General features: G+C 37.2%; 1 protein-coding gene across 5 annotated transcripts in view; it reads right to left on the bottom strand.

Annotated features, from left to right (window-relative positions):
* Positions 1–25,827, bottom strand: part of mctp1a (multiple C2 domains, transmembrane 1a) — a 183,612-nt gene that overhangs the window by 59,232 nt on the left and 98,553 nt on the right. For 3 of the 5 annotated variants that reach the window (XM_051893526.1, XM_051893529.1, XM_051893531.1), the window contains exons 4-14: positions 25,703–25,782; positions 23,810–23,921; positions 22,107–22,145; positions 17,726–17,890; positions 17,492–17,622; positions 15,593–15,779; positions 8,037–8,130; positions 3,334–3,436; positions 1,797–1,899; positions 1,087–1,188; positions 658–732 (exon numbers count right to left, since the gene is read on the bottom strand). In XM_051893526.1, coding sequence (XP_051749486.1) covers positions 658–732; positions 1,087–1,188; positions 1,797–1,899; positions 3,334–3,436; positions 8,037–8,130; positions 15,593–15,779; positions 17,492–17,622; positions 17,726–17,890; positions 22,107–22,145; positions 23,810–23,921; positions 25,703–25,782 — 1,191 coding nt within the window. The remainder of the gene's footprint in view (positions 1–657; positions 733–1,086; positions 1,189–1,796; positions 1,900–3,333; positions 3,437–8,036; positions 8,131–15,592; positions 15,780–17,491; positions 17,623–17,725; positions 17,891–22,106; positions 22,146–23,809; positions 23,922–25,702; positions 25,783–25,827) is intronic. The other 2 variants (XM_051893527.1, XM_051893530.1) reach the window with 1 other exon arrangement.

The following is a 25,827-nucleotide window of genomic DNA, read 5'->3' as shown; positions in this document are numbered from 1 at the left end:
TTGTTTGTCATTTGGGACTAATCAGAGTACATGTGAGGTGAAATACAATATCAAACTACTAAAGAATAAAATATGTCTGAGATGTTCGACAAAATGAGCTTCAACGGTTATGAAGGGGACAGTATCAAGAAGTAAAAGTAAATCTTGTGGAGATAGATTTGATATGTTGCCCTTGCCGTTCAGTCTTTTTCGTCTCACTCACAAACAGTTTAGATAGGGGGCAAATTCACACTGAAAAGTGCAGAGTGGGCACTTTCTAGCTTGCATTCAGCGCGGCTTTATTGCGTGACAGAGAGAGTGTGTCTCTGTGTGTGTGTTTGTCCCAAGCAGTGTCTCAGTGACAGGTCTGATTTGGGACAACCCCTACAATTCAGCTCTTTGTCAAGGATGGGGGGAGACATTGAACAGGGTGACAAAAAGAAGCACAGCAGAAGAACCACTGAGGTCCAAACTAAAGGATGGCCAATCTACTTATGCACCCCCAGCGTTGACAGCTTGACATTTCTATTCAGCACCTCCAGAAGAGAAGGAAGAGACAAGGAGAAAGAGCTAGAGAGAGGGAGAAGACTAGGCGAAAGATGCTACTATCTACGACTTGTGTTGGGATGGATTTTATTAATGTCTTCAACAAAGGTGTGATTAAAGCATTCTTGTTACCTGTTTGGAAACCCTTGGCTCCTCTTCGATGTATTTCTGCTCGATGGGAATCAAAGTTCTCATGCCGGCTTTTACCTGCAACATATAAACTAATTGAATGTAACAATCCACCGTCGAGTTCAAGACCTGAACGTGATCACGGTGCGTCATTAACGATCTAATCATATATCAAGACATCCCTCCATTTCACACACTCCACACCACACGGCCATGTGACGCTCTCTCACACTCCCGCCTAAAATGGCGGACGGACACACACAGCGGTACACAGACGCACAAATAAAAGGCTGAGGAAAGGGGAGTCTTCAGTAATTAAAAGAGAGAATGAGGATGGGGACAGACAGCCCGGGAAAGGCTGAAGGGAACAAGCAGATAAAGAAGAGAAAAACGCAAGAAAAAAGCAAGCGAGAAAAAGAGAGTGGGACTTACAACGTTATAAATCACGTCTATTTCGAGAAAGATGACCCCTTTGGTTGGCCCTGTCAGTTCCTTGCTTTTCAAGGCGTAAGCTTTGCGTTCTCCATTTTGGATCTGCAAGAGAGGGACATGACAGCCGTCTGTCTGGCAATACCCAGCTGAATACACTCTTCATGTGACCTTTGAACCCCAGCTGCTGCATCTGACAGAGAGCCCAAAACAACTGTGGCGGCTCTGACAAGTACCTGTTCATTACGGCCCGACCACTGTCAGCCGCAAATTAACTATCCTGGGGAATCAGCCTGGGAGCGCACATTGCGTCCCCCCTTATCTTTTCTTTTCTTCTCTGTTTTTGTTAGTAGGCTTTTTTTTCTAGTGTTTTTCTCACTTACACATCTTACTCTATGATTACTAAAAATCAATAAAGTTTAGAAACATGCCATGTTTGTCTATTTTTTAAAAACTTTGTGCTTTTCTCACTTTTACATCTTACGCTATGATTACTAAAATCAATAAATTTTAGACACATTATCTTGGTCTAAAAAACTTTTTTATGTTTCTCTCACTTTCACATCTTACTCTATGATTACTAAAATCAATAAAAGCAAGATGCATGCCATATTTTTCTGAAGAATTTAAGATTTTTTTTTATTTTTTGTACTTTTCCCCAATCTCAAACTGATTCATTGTTGTAAGCAAAACTCTGCAAGCTCAGGACTTACGTTTAACAACGGTATAGCCACTTTGCCCAAGAAGTCGGCACTTCGGTCTCTGTCCTCGTCATAGACAGTCACCTCTAAGACTGAGTGGATGTCTTTCACATTGCTAGTTGAAGAAAAAAAGAGGTAGGTGAAGAAGTCATTGACTAATATTAAACACTGAAAAGATCTTTCAAGTCATGACAAAAAATGTGATTCATCTAAATCCTTGGTGACAATCTCCATTGTGCTGGGGTTAAAAAAAGATGCTGCAATTCTCCATTTCAAATGCTATCTTTGAAAAGTAGGCTAAAGAGGAGAAGTCTAATGAAAGAAAATGAGGTTATTCTTTAAGAGATGAGCGCTCCAAGGAGAGGCTAGATTACCCAGCTTTCCATGGGAATTCACAAATGAATTTCCAGCCGTGAAGATTGAAAGATTATGAAAAAAACATCAATGGAACAACCTCTAGATATCGAACTAATATAAGAAATTATGTATGGCACATTATCAAACGGCACAATGGCTGTACTTGCAGAGGGAGTGTAATCTTGAACAAAAGTTCATTTTCTTCTTAAAGAAAAAAGTTTACTTATGTGTCACATTTCCAACTACCAATACAAAGCTTGATTAAATAATCCTGACTACATTATCCTGTAATTCTCAGCTCTCGGATGTATCTCTATAAATCATCGAGCTATTACTAACTAAGCTTTTTCAATATAATAGGTAAAAAAATATTTTTCATAGATATTTTAAGTTTTCTCCTTTTTTCATTTTTTTTTTCTTTTTATTTGGTTTACAATTGGACATAAGATATAATTTTAAACACATTAAAAAATAAATTATTTGCAAATGTATCATATAGTCTATAATTATCATATCCTATGCATACCTAAAAATATTTAGATTTTATGTGTTACACTCTAAAAAATGCTGGGTTAAAAACAACCCATGCTGGGTTGAAAATTGACAAACCCAGCGATTAGGTTGTTTTAACCCAGCAGTTGGGTTAAATTTTATTTAACCCAACTATTGCTTAAAATTGCTTAAAATGAACCCAAAATAGGTTAGAAATTAAAAATCAGACACATAATTACTAGAGGCAACAATAATATTCAAAAGGTGAACATTTATTAATAAGCAATTTAATAAATGTTTATTGTTTAATTATTATTCATTAAACTTATTAATAAATGTTCATTTATTAAGCATATTAAATGTTAAAACATACTTTGGGTTCATTTTAAGCAAGCAATACAGTAATTTTTAAACAACAGTTGAGTTAAATAAAACTACGTAACAGGTTGGGCAAACATTTAACCCAACCTGCTGGGTTAAAACAACCCAATTGCTGGGTTTGTCCATTTTCAACCCAACTTGGGTTTTTTTTAACCCAGCATTTTTTTTTTTTTTAGAGTGTAAGCATTATTTATTTTTATACTTCTATCAGTATCGTAGTGTGCTTTAAAACACATCATAAATTGGTAGACTATAAATATGTGATTATATGCAAATGCAAGCACTCTCGCACATGTATATATGCGATCTTGACACTTACAACGTGAAGACTTTGTTCCACTCTGGGTTGAGGTTTTTGTACACGGTGTGCGTCTGTAACCGATCGTTGCTTAGCTCCACTACACAGAAGGGGTCACTCTTGCCTGTGAGGGACACACACACACACACACACACATTAACTTTATCAGTTTCATTGTATTTACCGTGGTGTAATCCACTGGGTGGTGTGCTGGGGGGAATAACTACCTGATAAAGGTGATGGGACAACGAGCCTGAAGGGCCAGATCAAACCACACTGCTGTCTTTACCCAGACTAAAGCTTTAGCAGCAACTTATCATAGCGGAGCTGATTTGATATATTCATTTTGCCCCAGTGTGATGTCGTTTCCTGTTGTTACACCGACACAGTGGTTTGCACACAGGTAGATAAGCATTTCAGCCTTTGCGCTGCCCTAGAGCACCGTGAGGACATCTCTATCTCTGTCTGGTGTGAACACACACACACAGCTGGTTCCAGACGGGGATGACGACTTAAATACAAATGGTCTGGATGTGGGAAAACTTTCCAAGCGAAGACCATTGTAAATGTCCATTTGCCGACAGGGCATTATGTTTTCACATCAATAAATTAAAATGCTTGAAGTTAGAGACCTTTTTTCCTTTTATCAATATATTTTTTAAAGTACAATAGAATATTTCAGCCATGTACAAAATACATTATTATAAGAAGCCGACTCTAGAGACATATTTATATAATCCACTGTCCTACATGCTTTGAAATCAACTATTAATATACACATGTAAATAAATGCTCATAATTTAAAGGAATATTGTTCTCAACCAAAACTTAAACAACAAACTCTTCATATCAGCTTTGATCTAAACTTTTAGTCATTAAATAAACCTCCAAACAAAACAATTGGGAGCACTTTTGTTGTTTGTTGCAGAACAGAATTTTTAAAAGCTGGGGCAAAAAATAGCATTCATAATGGTACTTTTATTTCAAAATTGCTTTGCAACATGTGCAGCGAAGTATAAAATAATTCAATTTCCTGCATGTGAATAACAGAAGCAAAGACATTTATTTGATTATTTGACAAGTAAAATAAATGTCAGAGTGATCAATGGAAAGTCCTGCTGTCACCAAGCATATCAATTTCAGGGGTATATTGATCGACCTGAATATATTTTTATTTTTTCTGCTTTATTCATAATGAGTATTGTATTTAAATGCGATGATTATGTTTCTGATATAATATAATTAGTTGACTAAATTTACTGCCGCAATATGGACTGTAATTTTTCAGTTTACAGAAAAAAAGGTGTGTACAGTATACTGTATTTTTAAGGATCATTAGAAAAAATTACAGCAAAACTGGCTTTAAAAATACATTTTGGAGATAAAATTATGGATTAAAGATTATATTTATTTTTTGTTTGTGTTTGTAAAAAGAAATAAAAGGAATTTTGTAAAAAGAAACAAATCTTGCTCCTATTTTCAATCAACTTTAGCACTCGTTCACAATTTATTCACACAAATACTTAATTCGCCATGACTTCCATTAATTGTGGGTATTTTCAACATTCAAAAATAATTTGCATCTGTTTAAATGAATGTATATTGATAGGCGCAGGAATGTACAACCCTATTCAATATCCTTGCGGTGACACTCGGTCATCCTCGGCGACAAACTACTACGTGTTCGTGAGGCAGCTGTCTGAGCAAATTACACGCTTCGCACTGAATGAAACTTTGACTCCCCAGGTGTGGCCAAGCAGACACTATCCGTGGGTTAATTCTGGGCAAATCCTCACAGACCGCCGAGATGAGTTCAACCTCATTCCAACTGCAATTTGATGAGCGTACGGCACGCCGACGTACAAAACGGTAATTACATTTTTCAGGTCTGGAAGGCGTTTTAAATGAAATGCAGGAATGGTGTTAAGCAGAGGTACCTGCATGAGAGGAGCATTAAACGGACATAGGATTATCATATACAAACACACTGATGGCAGCGAGGGCAGAACAGTTTCTACAGTTGTTTGGAAACTGATTGTTAATGAAATTGCTGACCGGCAGAGCAATGTCTGCATCTGAAGTGATCTATGTTAAGTATTGAGTGGGTCTATTCAGAAGGAAAGCAGTCTCCTGTCCCTAAATACTGTTGGTTTTACACACTGTCACCATTTATCCTGCTGGCCTGGAGTGGAGGCACTCCAGATAAAAGCCTCAATTAATTACAATGAAAAACAGACAGAAAGGAGGGGTGGGACACACACACACACACACACACACACACAAAAAACACACTCGGTGATGCAAGAAAGAGAACTAAGATTTCCCTCTCTTTTTCTTTCCTTCTCACCCACATTATCTTTTATGTCCACTTTCCTTCCCTTCCACTTTTCCCGGACTCTCCCTGTCTCCAGTGAGCTCTCTATTAGAAGAGGCACTGTTCCGTGGCCCGTAACCTTGTTGGCTGACACCTCGGTGCCAGGGCCGATTGAGACGGTGAGTCCGTGAGCGAGCCGGGGCTCTTAGAAAAGCTTTGTGCGCCGGCGCTTTGTGGCGGGAAAGGAGTGTGAAATCAGAGCTCATGAGGAGGCCGCGGTTCCCCAGGGAACGCCAGACCGCGCTACGAGGTCAACGTAGTGGGCCGGACTCCCGGAGAGGAGCGAGTAAAGGGGTGATTGCAGAACTGTGCGGTGAGCAGGAAAGGGGGAGGCTGAAGGGTGTGAGAGGGGAGGGGGGTGGACTGCCATTGAGCATGTCTTAATTAAAGGCGTCGATTAGGCGATTAGAGAGACAGCGAACGCAAAGCGCTTAGCGGAGAGGAACCTCGTGAGATGCTCCACCTTAAGAGTGACGGTGCTAATGACCTCTACGTCTCTGCCTCTAATTCTCTCCGTCTCTCACTCTCTCCCTCTGTCTTTTCACTCTTTCTCGCTCCTGTTTATTTCTGCCACCTCGCACCTCGTCTGCAACCGATTGTGCGGCCTTGATTAATATTCTTGTAATGCAATTCTCAGCTTCATTTCCCACACAAGTGGTCAAATCAAACTTAGGACTGACACTGCATGCAAAGCTTTCAGAGCTAAACAAATAGCTTTTAATGCTAAAATAGCTCTAGAACTGGCAGGTTTATGCCACAAAAGTGTCAAAACATTTAAAATGTTGGTCTTTTTGTTGCTAAGATATAAAGAGGTTTGGATAAGACTGTTTGCCTGAACAATGGTAGATGTTTCAGTGTGTTTGAGAACAACCGTTATTTTTTTCAGTTCTGTTTGGTGACACTTGTGGTGCAGAAATTACACACTACATCTTTAAAGAAAGAATTCAAAAAGTCCTGTGGGTTTAGAAAAAACATAAGGGTGCATAATAGATTTTGTTTTATTTTGGGGTGAACTACACAACCGTTTAAAAGTTCATGGTAAGATTTTTAAAATGTTTTTAAAAGCTTTTATGTTCACCAAGGCTGCATTTATTTGATCAAAAATTAAAACATTAATTTTGTCAAATATGTGACCCTGGATCACAAAACCAGTCATAAATCACACAGGTATATTTGTAGCAATAGCCAACAATACATTGTATGGGTCAAAATTATCGATTTTTCTTTTATGCAAAAAATCATAAGGATATTAAGTAAAGATCATGTTCCATGAAGATATTTTGTAAATTTCCTACCGTAAATATATCAAAAATTTATTTTTGTAAGTAATATGCCTTGCTATGGACTTCATTTGGACAACTTTAAAGGCGATTTTCTCAATATTTAGATTTTTTTGCACCCTCAGATTCCAGATTTTCAAAATCTTTCAGATGATATATAAATCTCAATTTCAAAAAATGTACCCTTATGACTGGTTTTGTGGTTCAGGGTCACATATTATTACAATGTAAAATAACAGTTTTCTATTTTAATATATTTAAAGTTTTCAGCATCACTACTCCAGTTTTCAGTGTCACATGATCCTTCAGAAATCATTCTAATATACTGATTTGCTGCTTAAGAAACATTTCTTATTATTAATGTTGAAAACAGTAGTGCTGATTAGTATTTTTGTGAAAACCACAGTATGTTTTTCAGGATTCTTTGACTAACAGAAAGTTCAAAAGAACAGCATTTGTTTGAAACAGAAATCTTTTGTAACACTTAATGCATCACTGCTAAATAAAGTATATACTGCCCCTTAAACTTTTGAACAGTAGTGTATTACTTTTAAGAAAAGTTAAAAGGCACATAGAAATATCTTTATTTGAATATTACACACAGCAGCTGATTTAGTTGCAACGAGGTCACAGTCTCAAGAGGAACGACAAAAAAAAAAAAGTAACAGATTTAGATTTTAATTCTGGTGTAGTACTAATGAATGACTCAAGGTGAGTGTGTTTGAATAAGAATCCGACTCTGAATAAGAATCAACTAACTGCACCATCTCCAATCTTTTTTTCAACTTGATAATTCATAGTGCCAGAAACTAGGCCTGTCCACTGCAGACCTAATTAAAAGTAAGAATTAATGGAAACCGGAGCAGACGCACAAGAAAAAAAATACATTTAAGAGGCACAGTGATCTCAGAAGCCAACGATCCATTAACACAGAGCAGAATGCAATATTATCAGCCTCCTGCTGACCATTCCAAGGGAAATGATAGTCTTTATCAGTAACTGCGGAAAACAGAGTGAGAAATCATATGTCAGGATCACTGTTTGTGTGTGTGTGGGAGGGTTTTCCTTACCTGTAACATCAGCTGCCATCAGCCCCTCCGCTCGGATCACCTTCACCTGCACCATGCCCACGTCTTTAATATTGTGAAAGGATCTGAGAAGACTCTGTTGAGGTCAAAGAGAACAAAAAGCATTTGAGAGTATATAAGACTCCATATCCACACCAGCTGAAGAATATACAATGATACTGAGAAGCATTTAAACATTTAAGTTGTTTAAAAATGAATGAATTTCCAACCATACAATAACAAAATATTAAAGAAAGAAGCATCTGCAAACAAATTATGCTAGATTTTTTCTCAGCACTATATAACTACACTTTAAAAATGTTTGTTTTGCTTGTGTTTGTTCTCTCTCTCTCTCTCTCTCTATATATATATATCATTAAAATACAGTAAATGATGCAAATAAATATGAAATGACAATTTAACATGTGGCATAATTGTCCAAATATGTTTTCTGAAGCTAACATATATGCTTTGTGAACTTTGTAAGCTTCAGAAAATGTACTACTTACTGAAATAATATGATACAAATATTAAACAAACATCCGTCACCTAGTCTACATTTGTCTAGAGGTCCAGTACAGGAATATTCCCTTGTTCTAGATCAGTCCTATAATTTGAACATCATAAACAAATTGGAAAAGCCAAGATTAATCCACACACATGATATAGTACAAATACAGATTAATTTAAAATACAAATACATATAAAAAGTCATCAGTGAGAAGAGGAAAATAAAACTAAGTAAAAAATGAATAAAACGGTACTGATGTCATACCCAAGTTCTATCAATTCACTTTCAGAGTGCATGTTCGTCCATACTCACATCCATGTTCCACCAAAAAAGCATTTCTTATTCTACTCATTCAGTTTCAGATAACTATGTGAGCAATTAAACGAAAAGAAAAACAGTAAATACTAGCACAGCCACTACTAATTTCTAAAACAGTAAATCTTCGGGAGGAGGATAAACTGCTCAAAGACAAGTGCATCAGCAAAGACACTTAAGCATGATTTATGAGCGAGTCAATTACGCTCATACCGATAAAAGCCTCTCATTGAGAGACCATAATACTCCATTACAGTTCCTTTGTGTGTCTTTTGTAGCATTAAAGGGGCTGACATTTAGCCATGAAACAAACTAGGCATCACACACTAACTGTGTGGTCACAGCATGAGTAATCTCTCTTTCTCTCTCTCTCTCCCCCCTTCCCTTTTCTCGACATTTTACAGTGTACAGTTTTGTCAAACAAAATTAATAGTTAAAAACACACCTAGTAAATAAATATATATAGGCTACAGTTTATATATAAAAACAAATATCTTTCACAGATTAAATATCAAGTTAACAGACTTTTTCTTCTAAAAAAAAAAAAGTGAACAAAAAGAAAATAAGTAATAAGTAGTAATAAGATAGTAATAAGATAGTAATAACCCCTATTAATGATAATGTTTCCACCGGAGCTTTAAAAGAGATTAAAAGAGACCAAAGTCTGCAAATCAAAAGTAAGAGATTTATATATTTTTTCTGTATCTAATTCTTCTAAAAAATTATTATTTCATAGTTCTAAGTATTAAACTATTATGCCAACAAATGTCTTAAATGTTTTAATTTCTCCTAATGATTTTAAATGAAACCCAAGAAGCCTCTTGAGCTATGAAAGAGTGACCTCTGAACAATAAAACACGTGCATGCGTGTCTAATAAATGCACAGTAATAGAAAGTTGTCTGTTAAATTAAATAAAATATGTCTGTACATTTCTGCCCTCCATATGAACCACAGAGTAAAAGTTAAAGAAAGTCTTGTGACATTTCTAGACGGACACTTTCATGCGCGCAGAGTGAATGGAGCTGGACTGACAGAGACGACACAATCTCACTGGTGTGCCTTCAAAAGCACTGGAGACTTCACTTTAATTCTCTTTTTGGCAATAAGCCCTACACATACCCAGAGGAATAATTATAATTTGAATTCTCAAGTCAGGGCCAGGCTGCAGACTTAATTCATTATACACTCGGACTGCCTTCGCCTGTTACGAACGATATTATTGTTGAAAAATCCTCTGATAGCAAACGAGTGAAGAGGGGAAAAAAAAAAAAAAAAAAAATCAAGTGATGATTGAGGGGGGAAAATTTATTTTTCCACATACATTCAATACATGATTTCTCAGTAGATATCAAGGGCTTGTTATTTATGATTATTGCAGCCTTGAAGAAAAGTGACTTCTTTTTTGGAGCTTGTGCATTACCATAGCAGAGGAATTTCTGATTTGCAAAGGGTTCTGGCTTTTCAGACCCCTCAAAAGACAGGCAAGGAGATTGAAAAGCTCAGGAGATGAGGCCTCTTTATATTTTCCCACCCCCCTCGGCTTTGGGGCCGGCAAGGCAAGGCCAACTCATATGGTACGCTGAGGAGGAGTGCGGTTTAGTCCCATTACAGGAAAGGGGTAGCGCATAAACACTTGCGCACACACAGAACCTCTTCTAACCCCCAACCAGACAGTAGGGACCGAAAAGGGAGAGAAGGGGAGGGGTGAGATGGCGGGGCTGTGTCTTGAGTGACAGCTTGTCACCGTGACGTCTTATTCCATCTCTGTTGTGGAGAAAATGAATGTCACCGCGCGGAGCCTTATGACTCGCTGTCATCTCGCAGGCGCTCACCTTTTATCAATGCTCTAAATAACATTTCAAGCCCACCGTCTCCAGCCGGACAATCCGGTCAGGGGACATTAAATCGGATGACTGTGAAATGTCATAATAAAAATGGAATGCTAACAGCTTCCACCCCCCTCTTCCCTGCCTCCCTCTTTTTGCTGCTCTCTCACTCTTTTCCTCCTACTTCCCATCCTTACACACACACACATACACACACGTTGCTGTACTTGTTCACATTTTGATTTGGAAGCGAGTGACAGGGCCAGAGAGGAACTGTGCGCCTCCACTTCAGCAGAGGTCACCCTGGCCCTGATGCCCATTAACGTCCATTACACACGAGTCGCCCGCACTCACCCGACTACTATTAAAATGCATAATTTCGCTCTGCTAGCAACAACAGCTGTGAAGTGCAGACAGATACAGTCCTCCTCTCTGGGAATATTGGGAAATAACTGCTTAAAGACTAAGCTCCATGAGCTCTAAAAAAGATGCAATCATATCTGAGGCTCATTCTTTTCATTTTTAAAATCCAGAACGACTAAAAGAATGTGATTAAATGCAAATCTATGAATGGAAATACAGAAATAAACTCTAATATGTTTTGGAAACACTTCATTATATGTATTTATTAATGTGTCTTTATTAAATGTGAATTAATTAATTAAATTAAAATTAAATAAACATTATTATTATACTACTGTTTGTTAATTCATATAAATGAATATTTTTATTCATTTATTAATGTGAATAAATTATTATTAATATATTTATCATTGTTAGCTCATCAATAGTTGTATTTATGCATTTATTAAATGTAAATAAAATGAATTATTATTATTATTATTCTGTTCATTGTTCAATTAATAGCTTATTTATGCATTTATTAAAGGTAAATAAAAATAAATAAATAATACATTATTATCATTATATTTGTTAGCTTGCCAATTAATAGTAATAAATAAATAAATAAATAATTATCAAATTAGCATTGCCCATAAATGTTGTACAAATACTGTTCATTTTAACTATTGCCTTAACTAATTTAACATATATAACCTTACTTTAAAATGTTACCAGTTTTCACTGATCTCATAAACAATTTATTGTGCGTACACAGAAAAATCGAGCCAATTCAACTTTAGGCAGACATTTCTACATAGGCTAGATGAAAACGTACATGCATTTTACCTAGGTCTATGTCATGTTGTAAAGCTTGTAGAGTAAATGAAAGCGTTGGAGATGTGGCATGACGTGCTGAATGACAGGTAAATAGTGACAGACGTCTTCATTCTGTGCCTTTAACACACCTTGACAAGGCTCTCGGGCCCACACACCCTATATGCAAAGCACTGAAAGCCATCTGATATGCCTCCTCCACTTTAATGATGTATCTGAGGCTGGTGCAATGCTGCATTAAAAGACTTAATTGCGTCCTATGCAACCCCCCCAACCCCCATCCCCGGCAAGTGAGGACATCCACAGTATAAATTGGGAGCATCTGCAGTTTCACAGCATCTCTATACCTCTATACCCCCCCTCCACACACACACACACACACACACACACACACACACACCTCTCACTCTTAAACACTTTATTTGTTTGCAGGCAGCCTGCTAGCACTTTAACGGCAAGCGTTGATAACTAGTTATGGGCGGCTTTTCGGTTATCCTCAGACAGCTGATCATACAGTGATAGAGAGGTAGAAAACGTCGGAAGCCCACGCTCTCACTCGTGCCCCTGGCTCCATCACTTTCACGTACGGGTGGACCACCACCTTGCCCGGGCTAATCTGTTTAAGGCGTATTGTGCGGCACTAACACCGGCACTTTCTGTTATCTGCCACGCTTGATAAGGTACATCTCTATTAAATTCACTTCTGTGAACGGGTGTCAAGCAGGGAACGGGGAATATGCTAATAGTGGGGACAAATTAAAGTCGCTTTTTTTTTTTTTTTTTTTTTTTTTAAATCCACTGTCCCATCCTCCATTTAGCCCTCATCTTCTCTGGAGCATATCTGTCCCCATCGGACTGCAGGCTAGGGTGCTAATGAATGCCTGGATGCAGAGTACAAGGTGGGGGAGCGTGTGGGGAATGAGGGAGCGGAACATCTATCCTTTACCACTAAAAAAAAAAAAAAAGACTGGTGTTGTGCAAGGTGAAATAGCTTTTCTTTTCATTTTGCACACTAGCCCCTCCCATCTCAGCGACCAGTACCCCGTCTCCAACCCCCCCACCCTTGCTTGTTAGAAGACGCAAATTTCTCCTTCCAATTCTGGTCCAACAGCTCCTCCTAGTGGACGTGGGGCGACAAGGTGGCGGCGCAGAGCACGATGCCGCTAGCCCGTAATGTGCTCGGTTATGTAGGTCACCCGTCCGCCGTTTGGCCTGTGGAGTGTTTTCCACTGGCACTTAACCGAAGATCAAACACATCTCCCAGCATGACTTCCCACTTCAATTAGAGCAGAGTATTGCGCACAAACCCGTGTTTCGCCAAGAACCAGGTTAGCGAAACACACTGGGCCTGCGAAAGCAAATCTAAACATGTTGGGGCTCTAAAAATGGTTACGATTCAAGAGCATCTTCTGTCACGTTACCCCTGGGAGCAGCTGTATCGAGCAGACAAGAGTGTGAACAAAAAGTGGCCCTTTTGTTTCAGCCCTGTCCCTTGCTATTGGCATGTAAAGAGGTGTCGGAGAGCCGCAAATAGCGGCGAACGAAGGGTTAACAGGCTAAAGACAAAGCGAGAGGCTGAGAGCATTGTGCTAGAGTGAGGACTGGAGGGCCTCGGGGCCATGATGGGCCAAAGGCCTCAGCATAGGGACACTGGGCTCCTTTCAGCCCGGGCCTTTCAAGAGCACACCCTGCCTGAAAAGAGCCTGTCACAGCCCCCCACTACTGCTCTCCTTCACAGCTCTCTATCCCAAATCAGCTCCTCTCTCCCTTCCCTCAGAGAGCGGGGAGGCCCGATCCGTCTCTCTACAGGCCTGAACCAATCTCTGGCCCCCAGAGGTTGAGCGCTTTTCAAAAGGAGGTCATATCGCTGAGGTTCTGCCAGGTCTGAGAACCCAGCGCCAACTGAGATGCAATTCAGCTCCGTCTATGCATATGAGGCACATATACGCTGAGAGAGGAAACTTCAATATGGTACTTTATCAGAGCACTATTTTTGATGATATAGGGACACAAAGTTTGGACTGAGAGATGTGGTGTCGCTCTAATACATCTCCTAAATGACTCTGTAGTGACATTTATCGAAAATGACGGGTTTTGGTGTTATTTGATTGTATGGTGTTTCTTGTTGAATTCTCTCAATTCAATGAAAAACACCTCAAAAGCTGTCTGAGTGAATGCATCATTATTATAAAATGTTGTAATTATAAAATTAGAGAGTAGAGTATTACTCAATTTTGGATTCATCAAAAAATGTCACACGTCACACATAATCACTACCGATTGTTTTACGTTATTGATTATTGGTGTCATACTCGTGCACATCTTTTGTAATAGTAAAATGTATTACATGTAACTAGTGTTATGTTGTGATGCTTAATATTTAAAACAACCCAATAAATTCACTGAAAATTTTACCTTTGGGATTAAAGTTATTTTAAGTTATCTTAACCTTAAGAGATTATTTACAATGATTTTTAAGAAAATTCTTTTCAGGAATTTCTTAAGTTTATCTTTAAAAAAATCTTAAGAAAAAAGAAAACAAGAACAAGACAAGAACATGCTTAAAAATGTTTTTGTAAATACAAAATATTCTTAACTTTATTCTTAAGTTAGAAAATAAGCAGTTGAGAAGAATCTCAAGAATGAGGAAAAAAAGAACTTCAAGAATTTAGTCAATCTGGGCCTTGGTTTCGGACAAAAAAAAACCAAGGAATGGTATTCACACACAATCGCTATTTCTGGGTTGTATTATTAAAAATCAAGAAAATGGAATTCGTATTATTAGGTGGAGACTGGAGAACTAAGGAGTTTGACTTCTATTGTTTTATACTTGAGCTAATGATATGTTCTCTCCAGATCTTTTTTTTTTTTTTTTACACTTTTACATTTTATTAAAGAGTTAGTTCACACAAAATTGAAAATTCTGTCATTTATCACTCACCTTCATGTCGTTTCAAATCTGTAAGACTTTCGTTCATCTTCAGAACACAAATTAAGATTTTTTTTTTTATAAAATCGGAGTGATTTCTGTCCCTCCATTAAGTCTACACAACTACCACTTTGATGCTTCAAAATGTTCATAAAGAGATCGTAAAACTAATCCATATTAATTGAGCGGTTTAGTCCACATTTTCTGAAGAGACTCGATCGCTTTATTTGGTGAACAGATTGAATTTAGGCTTTTATGCACATATAAACTTTGATCAGCCGAACCTGCTTGACGAATGAGAACAAATCTCATTGGTTCTTCCAGAAGCTCAAACGTGCTGTGTAACACACGAGAATAAACCTCACTGGTTCTCGCACACGTCAAGCATGTTTGAGCTTCCGTTTACCACAACTGATGAGTGAGTTGAATGTTTATATGTGAATAAAAGCCTAAATTAAATGTTCTGCATATAAATCGATCATGTTTCTTCAGAAAATTTGGACTAAACTGCTCGATTCATATGGATTAGTTTTACAAACTCTTTATGGACTCAAAGCGTCAAAGTGGTAGTTGCGTAAACTATCAATGGATGGACAGAAATCTCTCAGATTTCATTAAAAAGATCTTCATTTGTGTCCTGAAGATGAACGAAAGTCATGAGGGTGAGTACATTATGACAGGATTATGACAGGATTTTCCACTAACCCTTTCAGATGCTTTTTTTAGCATGTTTATCAAGTCATATTTCTTGCTGGCTGTGGGCACACCCCCAGTGTTTGAATATAGGTGCTTTGTCCTTACGTATCTGTGAAGAATCTCTTTCCTCTCACGGGGGTCGTCCAATATGTTGACAGACAGGTCAGCGATGGAGACAGCAGCAGAGGCTGTGAGGGTGACCAGCAGCACCAGCGTGCCCTCACCCTCCTCCAGAGGCACGTCCAGTCTGTGTGTGCACTCTTTTGACAGAAGAGAGAGGTCCACCTGGCACCTGATATACACACACACACACACCATCATCATCATCATCATCATTACACAAACACATGTTGTCTTACAGGTTTTAATGTGTAAGACAATAGAAGACACCTCAGAAAAGAAAAAAAACTGACATTATAGTGAGAGAAAGAAGAAAGGACATTTGCACTAAAAATGGCCGCTCCTTTGTTATGCTGAAGCAAATTTTATTGCTAGTATTTTATGTTTTCTATGTTTTCTATGAAGATCTTTTTAATGTTTTCTATGTTTTCTAAACAATTAAATAATACTTTTAAAATTTTGTCATAATTTGACAAAATTACAGCTTGATTGGAAATCACATCTGATATTTAATTCCTCCGTTTGTTCCCACTGTGACAATGTGTTCTTCTCTACAGGAACATCATGCAGGTACTGAAAGATTCAATTGATCCTGAATGGGGTAACTAATGTGAACATCAGTGCTAGGGCATGCTGGACAACTCACACTCAGAAGAGGACTCGAGCAGATGAGTGTTTAAAGGGGGAAATAGCCAATTACAAGAATGCCACCCGACCGATTCTGACATGCCACCTCTATGAAGGACTGTAAGCTGGAGGACTGGTGTAGGGGACAGACAGGAAACTAAGTAAACTCAGCTGCCTCATTCCCACATCGTACAGCCATTAACTCTACTGTCACTTCTAATGGGTTTTTTTTCAGAGGCTCTTGAAGACCCTCTAGACCCTCTTTCTTTCACACACACACATTCACACACACACAGGAACTATCTATGAGAGGACAGTTCAGATCATGAATGACTTTAGCTGCGATATACAGCAAACCTGTTATTTAATAGAGTGCAACAGTCAGGTTCCATAAGCAAAAACTGCATTCAGTTTCTCTATAGGGAAATTGATTTTTAACGATAACTTACAAACCTTTAAAGATTGCTTTACTGTGAACTATGAGGTTGTTAATTGATGGTACTTGAAGCCGTTAACCATAATAATTTTAACTTTTTGTTTTAAAATAATCACGTTTAACACCAGAATTCATGGTGAAAAACTTGACACAACAGAAAATTCCACCAATCAAAAGTCGAAACAAGCTAAACTCGGCAAAAGATCTTAATAGCTCCGCCCACTACAATGAAGCACCGCAAATGAAGTAATTGAGTCGGTCTCCCTACGCTCTTAAAATACTTAAATATTTTAATATATATGCATATTTTGTAATAAATTTCACATAGTTCAGTCGTGAAACTCTAGATGGCGCAGGCTTATGGGTCCTTAACGCAAGCTGATGATAATTACAGCGTCAACTACTTGGTACAAGCTGATTGGTCCATGTTACTTCTGCAGCCAATGAGCTTGTTGCTCACACATTTAAATGGCTGGTTACATTCCTTTAAGGTACTAATATGTACCAGGGGTAAGTAAGGTACAAAGATCTACCTTTTGAATTTTGTACCTTAGGGTGCTGCCCCAGTGACAGCGCTGTACCTTTTTTTTCCTGTGCATAATGCTTGGTTACCGACATTCTTCAAAATATCTACTTTTGTGTTCGGCAGAAAAAAGAAATTCAAACAGGTTTGGAACAACTGGGTGAGTAAATGATGACAGAATTTTTATTTTTGGGTGAACTATCCCTTTAAAAGCCATAATTAATGAGATCAGACCTTGAGAGCACGAGAAAAACAAAACTCCACATAGATACACAGAAAAACCAAGTGCATGACCAACCTGCCCATAAAGTCATCTTTCTTCCCTGCATCTTTGTCCCAGACGGTGATGTCAATGAAACCGCCCTGTTCATCATACATGTGGAAGTCAAACTGCTCTCTCCACTGGGGGTTTAGTGTTTTTGGTATCGTCTGCACGGCAGAAAAGAAACACTCGATTAGAATTTACATTACATGAAAGAAAAGGTCTCAAATGAACAACAAGTAACTGGAATACAGCTCATGTGGACCATACCTTACTTTTGTACTTTTGATGTCCCATTCTGAATTTGACATAAGGGTCACTGAGGCCATTGGCGTCCATAGGCTGGAGGTCATGGGCCTCAATGAGACTGATGCTTACTATGCCTCTCCACAGCTGAGACTTCCTGTGAACATCTGATAACCTCAGACTCTGATGCTGCAATGTGACACAAACACACACCCAGACACACACTCATGTCAGGCAGGATATAATCCAATGTAAAGAGAAAGTCAGTGCAACGACTAAAAAGACCCCCAAAAATGAAAGGTGAACAGCAAACAATGTGTTTGTGGTCAAAAATGCGATGTACAACAGCGCATCAAGTTCAGCAACATGGAAGACATAGATTAGGGACACGACACGCAAGGAAAACACACACCGAGAGAATGCACAGCACTGCAAAAACAGAGACAAACAAAGACATCAGCAAACACAGACATCAGTGTGTCAACGGTATCAAGTAAAACATGAACATACACTACTGTGCAAAAGTTTGAGATCAGTAAGATTTTTAAATTGTTTTTGAAAGAAGTCTCTTATGCTGCATTTATTTGATCAAAAATACAGTAAAAACAGTGATGTTGTGAAATATTATCACAATTTAAAATAACTGTTTTCTATATAATTATATATTAAAATGTAATTTATTCTTGTTAAAAAGTACCTTTAAAGGGATAGTTCACCCAACAATGAAAATTCTGTCATCATTTACTCCCCCTCAAGTTGTTCCAAACCTGTATAAATTTCTTTGTTCTGCTGAACACAAAGGAAGATATTTGGAAGAATGTTTGTAACCAAGCAGATCTCGCCCTCCCATTGACTACCATAGTAGGAAAAAAATACTATGGTAATCTGTTGGTTGATCTGTCTGGTTAAAAACATTCTTCCAAATATTTTTTTATATTTATACAGGTTTGGAACAACTGGGTGAGTAAATGAGTGGGAGTAAATTATGACAGAATTTTCGTTTTTGGTACAGCTCCTATCTCTTTGAATGGGGAAACATAATTTTCTCCAAAGATGTTGATTAAATTTCATATTTGAAATCACCCATGAAATCAAAAAAAAAAAACTGTCTCATAAATTTTGTTTCTAAACGCTCCTATCATGACAAAAACTGCATTTTTCAGGCTAAACCAGCCAAAGCACATGTGCAGTCATAAGCACACGTCTCAAAGCTGGATTTTTAGCATCATTACTCCAGTCCTCAGTCACATGATCCATCTGAAATCATTCTAATATGCTGATTTGCTTCTAAAGAAACATTTATTATCATCAATGTTAAAAACAGTTTTGCTGTTCAAAAGAATAGCATTTATATGAAATAGAAATATTCTTTAATATTATTAAAGTCTTTACTGTCACTTATGATCAATTTAATTCATCCTTGCTGTATAAAATCTTACTGACCCGAAAGTTTTGAATGGTAGCGTATGAAATAAACAACAGAAATCTCCTCAACCTCTTCTAAGATCCAGTCCATATTATGTAATAGGGTGAAAATGTTTAGGTAATATTCAATCCACAATTGAAAAAAGTCAGTATTAATTTGCAGAACAGAAAATTAAGCCTACAGTAGGAAGACTGCTTTAATCAAGAATAAATTAAATCTAGTACAACAAATACTAGCATTATAACAATTTATTTATTTATGCATTACATTAATGAGAGAATAAAAGACATCTACAACTAAAGTAGGGGTTTAATTGTCCCATTTAACATGGAAATAACATCAAGGTGCAAAAATGTATGGTCTTAATACACTTTAGTTTATGAAATGTAAGATTTCTCCTTTTTTATTTTAATATGACCTGAGTTTTTTTGAGATTCTTCCAATAACTCCAAAGCAAATGCTGTCTTTGAGCATCAGGACTGTTGACTTCAGCACAGCAAGACATTTGCCAAACAAACTATTTTAACAGATATCTCTGTGCTTAATATGGAGTCCTTATTAACATGTTTCTTGTTTAAAATGCATTTCATTAAACTCAGAGCAAACCCTTACTGAAAAAAACATAGCTTTGATGTTAAAAGCAGGCAGCTAATGACATTCTCTCCAGATATTAGTCCGATATATGCTGAATGAACACAACCACTGTAGAATGATTCTTTTTGTGTGCTAACATGAGCATTCAGAGCTCTGCCTACAACACCGACCAAAAACGAGAAGCTCATTTTTGATATGACGTTCCTTAATGGTTAATAAAAAGGCTGTATTATCTCATTGAAATGATACAGGAAAAAGCACAAAATTATGAAGTAGATTAATAAAGTAAAACTGGACTTAAAAACAAATAAATCATAATTTTGGCTAACAGCTGTGTTAGCATAAATTTTGTTCTTACATTCACTTCAGGGTGGAGTTTTCTTTACATTCATATATCAGAGCAAAAATCTTAATTTTGGAGATGTATCAATTACAAATTGATTTGCATCTACAGAGCTCATCGTTTATAGTATTTTGGAAATGAAAGAGGGAGTATAAATAGAAGAAACCCCCAAGTGTGCACCGTGAGCAGTGTGTAAAAGTAGTTATCGTAGCGCTGTTACAGTATTCCCGAGTCCCAGTCAACATGGCCCACTTTGGAGCTTCAAAGGCTTGTGTGGGGTAAGCCTTTCAGCAGGACGTCCTTATCCACATGCTGGAGAGCCACTTTCATGTTTCTGGGCCTCTCTGAAAGTTGGGCTCCAACATTAGACCGAACAAAACAGGAGTTACTTGACCTCTGCTGGGAACATGCAGCTTAAAGCTGGGCATTTTGTTCTCCTGAGTAGCGCAAATCAATGCAACTAGGTTGCGTGTTAGAAATGTCTTAAACTAGGACTCCACTTGAAGACCACAAATTTCCACTGAAACTAGGACTTTCACTTAGCAGGCAACAGAAAGATCTACTTCACACATGAACCAGAGACAAAGAGAGTAGTACATTATTCCCATCCCAAACCAACATGCCACTCCAAATCCATTCAACACAAGAAAGAAAATAGTATGCAAATAAATACTATATCACAATTTTAACTTAAAGATTAATAGTGAGGTTGATAATGAACAGCATAACACTTTAAAAAAAAAAGTCTAAAAAAATGAATGGGAATATTTGATTATTACCTGTCAAGTCACCTTTATTTTTATAGCACTTTATATGATTGTTTCAAAACAGCTTTACAGTGATAAACAGGAAAATAATGGTTCAATCTGCTTTTAAAAATATTTAATCCTCAAATATTTAAGTGTTATTTTAGTATTCTATTCTAGTTTTACTAATTTTTGAATTAGCTTTTATTTTTATATTTTTTAGTTTAATTTTTTTTTTTTTTTTTTTAGTAATTTTGCTATGTGCTTTTGTAAAAAACAAAATAAATAAAATTTCAAATATTACTATTTAGGTTTTTAAAAAAGTGTTTCCAGTTAGCAGTTGTTATGATTTTTTTTTCCTCAGTTTGTGCCAAGGCAACATTTAATATTAGGTAACGTACATATATATATATATATATATATATATATATATATATATATATATATATATATATATATATATATATATAATATAAGGTAACATTTAATTATTGTTTTAAGTTTTTCATCTAATAATTATGTTTTATTTTATTTCAGCTTTATTCAAATTTTAATAATTTTAGTTAATCATAATATTCTATACAAAAATATCAAGTTCAGAGACCAAAACTGTCACTTGGATAGATGAATAAAGAGAAAAAAAAAATGTTTTACTTAGAAAAAGATATTGTTCACAGACCCACCACACAAATTTAAAAACAATACCAAGAAATAAAAAATAAAATAAAATAAAATAAAATAATGCTTCAAATGAGGCATAATTTTCAAGGTAAGACGAGAAGAACACATAGCTTTACATATCTAAAATCACCAGGTTATATATAAGTGGTTGCTCTGATCACATCCTGCATGTCTACTGTTATCTCGTACACTTACTGTATTAAAGTGTACAACAATGATAAAGTGCATTATCTCCTCACAGAACACTGCAGCACATGCATCGTGCAGTCGATGCAATATGAAGATGGCAAGAACAGAGAATGCTTTATTTTCTCAGTCAGTTGCTACAATACACAAAGGAAACACTGACAGCCCTGAATTTGGATCTGATTTCAGCCTTAAATTGTAGCCGTGACAAAGCACTTGACAAAGATGCACTTTCTTATCTGTACACCAGATGGCAGCGTTTCTTACCTTGTATATTGCAGCACATAGAAAATAAAGTCAGCAAAAGCCGATTTTACAACTGAAAAAAAGTAAGCAAGGGTAAAAAAATGAAAAGGGCTGGGGGTCACTGCCCCCTTCAGTCTGAGCAGAGAACTGCAGAAGGCAGGGATCAGTTCATGCTGTTATTACCTTACTGGATCGTTTCCAGCTCCTTCTCATAAGCATGGTCTGTGAATGAGACAAAGCGTTATAAAGCCACCCCTTGCCCTCTCTAACAGGGTGTTAGAGGTGAACCTGACAGCCTGTCTGAATACAGTTCAGAAGAGTCAAGGGGTCATAAGGAGGCAGCCCGGGGAAGCTATGGTCGGGGGACAGCCATTATAAGCTAATAAAACTAGTAAATCACACAGAAACTGTGTGAAAATGTTGTCATTCAAAGCTTTGTTAGTTCACCAACACAAAGATACACACATACCCAGATACACACACACATACAGATATCGATAGAAGTGTTATAAGTGATTGGATCACAACAATGTAGCATACTACTGCGTGAAGTGTTTATCGTTGCATTTGCATCCTGCTTCACATATTACATTTCTAAAAAATATATGGTACCATATGCCATACTTTAGTATTCCAAACCGTACTTAGCCATTATCATGTTTAGAGTGCATTTGTTAGAGCACTAGCTGGCTAATAGGTAACCGGATTCATTTTTCTCTCATTGAAATTCCGCCCGCCAAAGCTGAACATATTCTCTAGAGTCTAGACAATAGATTTCTGCAATAGAAATACTTTCCAGGTCAGACATTGGCTCATCAAGCCAGAGAACACATTTGTAGTCTTCAATACTGTGGTCAAATTGGTGAAATAATACATATTTGCTGAGAAAAAACATATGGAACCTTTGAAAATAAAAGGGAAAATGGCAAAATATACTATTGTTCACAAGGTTGGGGTCAGATTTTTTAATGTCTTTTATGCTCATTTAAAGTCTTTTATGCTCATCAAGGCTGCTTTACTTTGATCAAAAATATAGTACAACATTGAAATATTATTATAATAGCTTTTTTATTTTAATATATTTTAAAATGTGATTTATTCCTGTGATGGTAAAGCTCATTACTCCAGTCTTCAGTGTCACATGATCCTTCAGAAATCATTCTAATATGCAGATTTGCTGCTCAAGAAACATTTCTTATTATTACTAATGTTGAAAACAGTTGTGCTGCTTAATATTTTTGTGGAAACCAGATTTTTTACAGGATACTTGATGAATAGAAAGATTAAAAGAACAGAATTTATTTGTAACGATGTAAAAGTATTCACTGTCACTACTGATCAATTCAATGTGTTCTTGCTGAAAAAGACAGAAAAAAAAATTGACCCCAACCTTTGAACGATAGTGGAACTCAAAGAAAGTGCTAGATTACCTTAGATTTCAATTTAAAAAAAAAAAAAACAATTGTTTTAATTAGATACCGAGCTTTCAAACCACCTTACCAATACATTTCCATGATTTTCCCAAAATGGACAGGTTTGGATAAGTACTTATAAAATTCATTTTATAGAGATTACACTTGTAAAGAAAAATTCCTAATGATCTTTATACTGTACAGCTGAAGAAGAAATAATTTCCCTGATATTTTCAGGTTTCCCTGACTGTAGGAACCCTGTAGACAGAAATATGGAAACAGAATGCATGTATTTTCCTGAAAGTACAAAACAAAGGAAATTTTCAGGAATCACTCTATTCAGGTCTGATAATGTAAAGTATTGCATGTTCCAAGCACATCTTATCCAGCAACGTCACGTCACACACCAGCTCATATTCTCAGCTCAAACACATCAGCTAGAAAAACACAGAGATATGAAAATGAAAAACTCACTGTTTCCCTGAAGTCTCCCTCTTTTGGAATAAGTGTGACTGCCAGTTCCAGTGAACCCAAGTCATGGTTAGGATAGTGGGGATCTTTGAGTTCAAGGGTCACATCCAAAGTCCTAAAAGGGCACAGAGAGAACCTACAGTATGAACAACTGAATACCTGCCATGATCAAAGATTATGTGTTCTACGTTTCTGTATCAGTAAGATACATTATATTGGCAAAAGTTTTGGGACGCCTGCCTTTACGTGCACATGAACTTTAATGACATCCCATTCTTAATCTGTAGGGTTTAATATGGAGTTGGCCCACCCTTTGCAGCTAAAACAGCTTCAACTCTTCTGGGAAGACTTTCCACAGGGTTTAGGAGTGTGTTTATGGGAAATTCTAACCATTCTTCTAGAAGCGCATTAGTGAGGTCAGGCACTGATGTTGGACGAGAAGGTCTGGCTCACAATCTCCACTCTAATTCATCCCAAAGGTGTTCTGTCGGGTTGAGGTCAGGACTCTGTGCAGGCCAGTCAAGTTCCTCCACACCAAACTCGCTCATCCATGTCTTTATGGACCTTGCTTTGTGCACTGGTGCGCAGTCATGTTGAAACAGTAAGGAGGCATCTCCAAACTTTTCCCACAAAGTTTGGGAGGATGAAATTGTCCAAAATGTCTTGGTATGCTGAAGCATTAAGAGTTCCTTTCACTGGAACTAAGGGGCCAAGCCCAACCCCTGAAAAACAACCCCACACCATAATCCCCCTCCACCAAACTTTACACTTGGCACAATGCAGTCAGGCAAGTATCGTTCTCCTAACCACCAAACCCGGACTCGTCCATCGGATTGCCAGACAGAGAAGCGTGATTCGTCACTCCAGAGAACACGTCTCCACTGCTTTAGAGTCCAGTGGCGACGTGCTTTACACCACTGCGTCCGATGCTTTGCATTACACTTGGTGATGTAAGGCTTGGATGCAGCTGCTCGGCCATGGAAACCCATTCCATGAAGCTCTCTATGCACTGTTCTTGAGCTAATCTTAAGGCCACACAAAGTTTGGAGGTCTGTAGCTTTTGACTCTGCAGAAAGTTGGCAACTTCTGAGCACTGTGTGCCTCAGCATGCGCTGACCCCGCTCTGTGATTTTACGTGGCCTACCACTTCGTGGCTGAGTTGCTGTTGTTCCCAATTGCTTAAGATAAGTTAAGATACCACTAACAGTTGACTGTGGAATATTTAGTAGTCAGGAAATTTCACAAATGGACGTATTGCACAGGTGGCAACCTATCACGGTACCACACTTGAATTCACTGAGCTCCTGAGAGTGACCCATTCTTTCACAAATGTTTGTAGAAGCAGTCTGCATGCCTAGGTGCTTGATTTTATACACCTGTGGCCAAGGAAGTGATTGGAACACCTGAATTCAATGATTTGGAGGGGTGTCCCAATACTTTTGGCAATATAGTGTACTATTATAGTTATTAATATTTTGAATTTGTTTTTATTTTTCATATTTTCCATTTTTATTTTCATTTTAGTTTTAGTAATTTTGTTGTGTTTTTGTCATTTTTATAAGATTTTTTTTTAATGTCTATATAGTTTTTTTTTTTTTAATTTCAGTTTTAGTTATTTTAGTACAAATGAGTAGGCGACTAAAATGAAAACAAGAAGTGACAAGTGGCTTGGCAGCTTCATTTAAATATGAGCAATTATTATTTTATTTTTTTATAGTTAAGAGTTTATTTTAATTCAAGTTTTTTTTAATGTATTTAGATTTAGTCAACTATAATAACGCTCATTTGTACATGCAAAATCACTAGGGGGCAGCAATGCCAAAATAAATGAATTGAGATTGCGACTCTCGTGATTGTGTTTCAGATGCGTCAATGTGTCACAAAGCATCAGACGACCTTTGGTGCTCCAGGGACTCTAAATAGAGATATGCAGAGCCCATGAAGTCATCCTGCAGTCCAAAGTCATAGTCAAAGACCTGCAGAGGAAAGAAAACAACCAACAGTAAGGCATGTCATTTCAC

This window comes from Ctenopharyngodon idella, chromosome 5, assembly GCF_019924925.1.
Source record: "Ctenopharyngodon idella isolate HZGC_01 chromosome 5, HZGC01, whole genome shotgun sequence".
NCBI lineage: Eukaryota > Metazoa > Chordata > Actinopteri > Cypriniformes > Xenocyprididae > Ctenopharyngodon > Ctenopharyngodon idella.
Note: the sequence above shows the minus strand (reverse complement) of the source record. Positions and strands in the feature narration are given on the sequence as shown.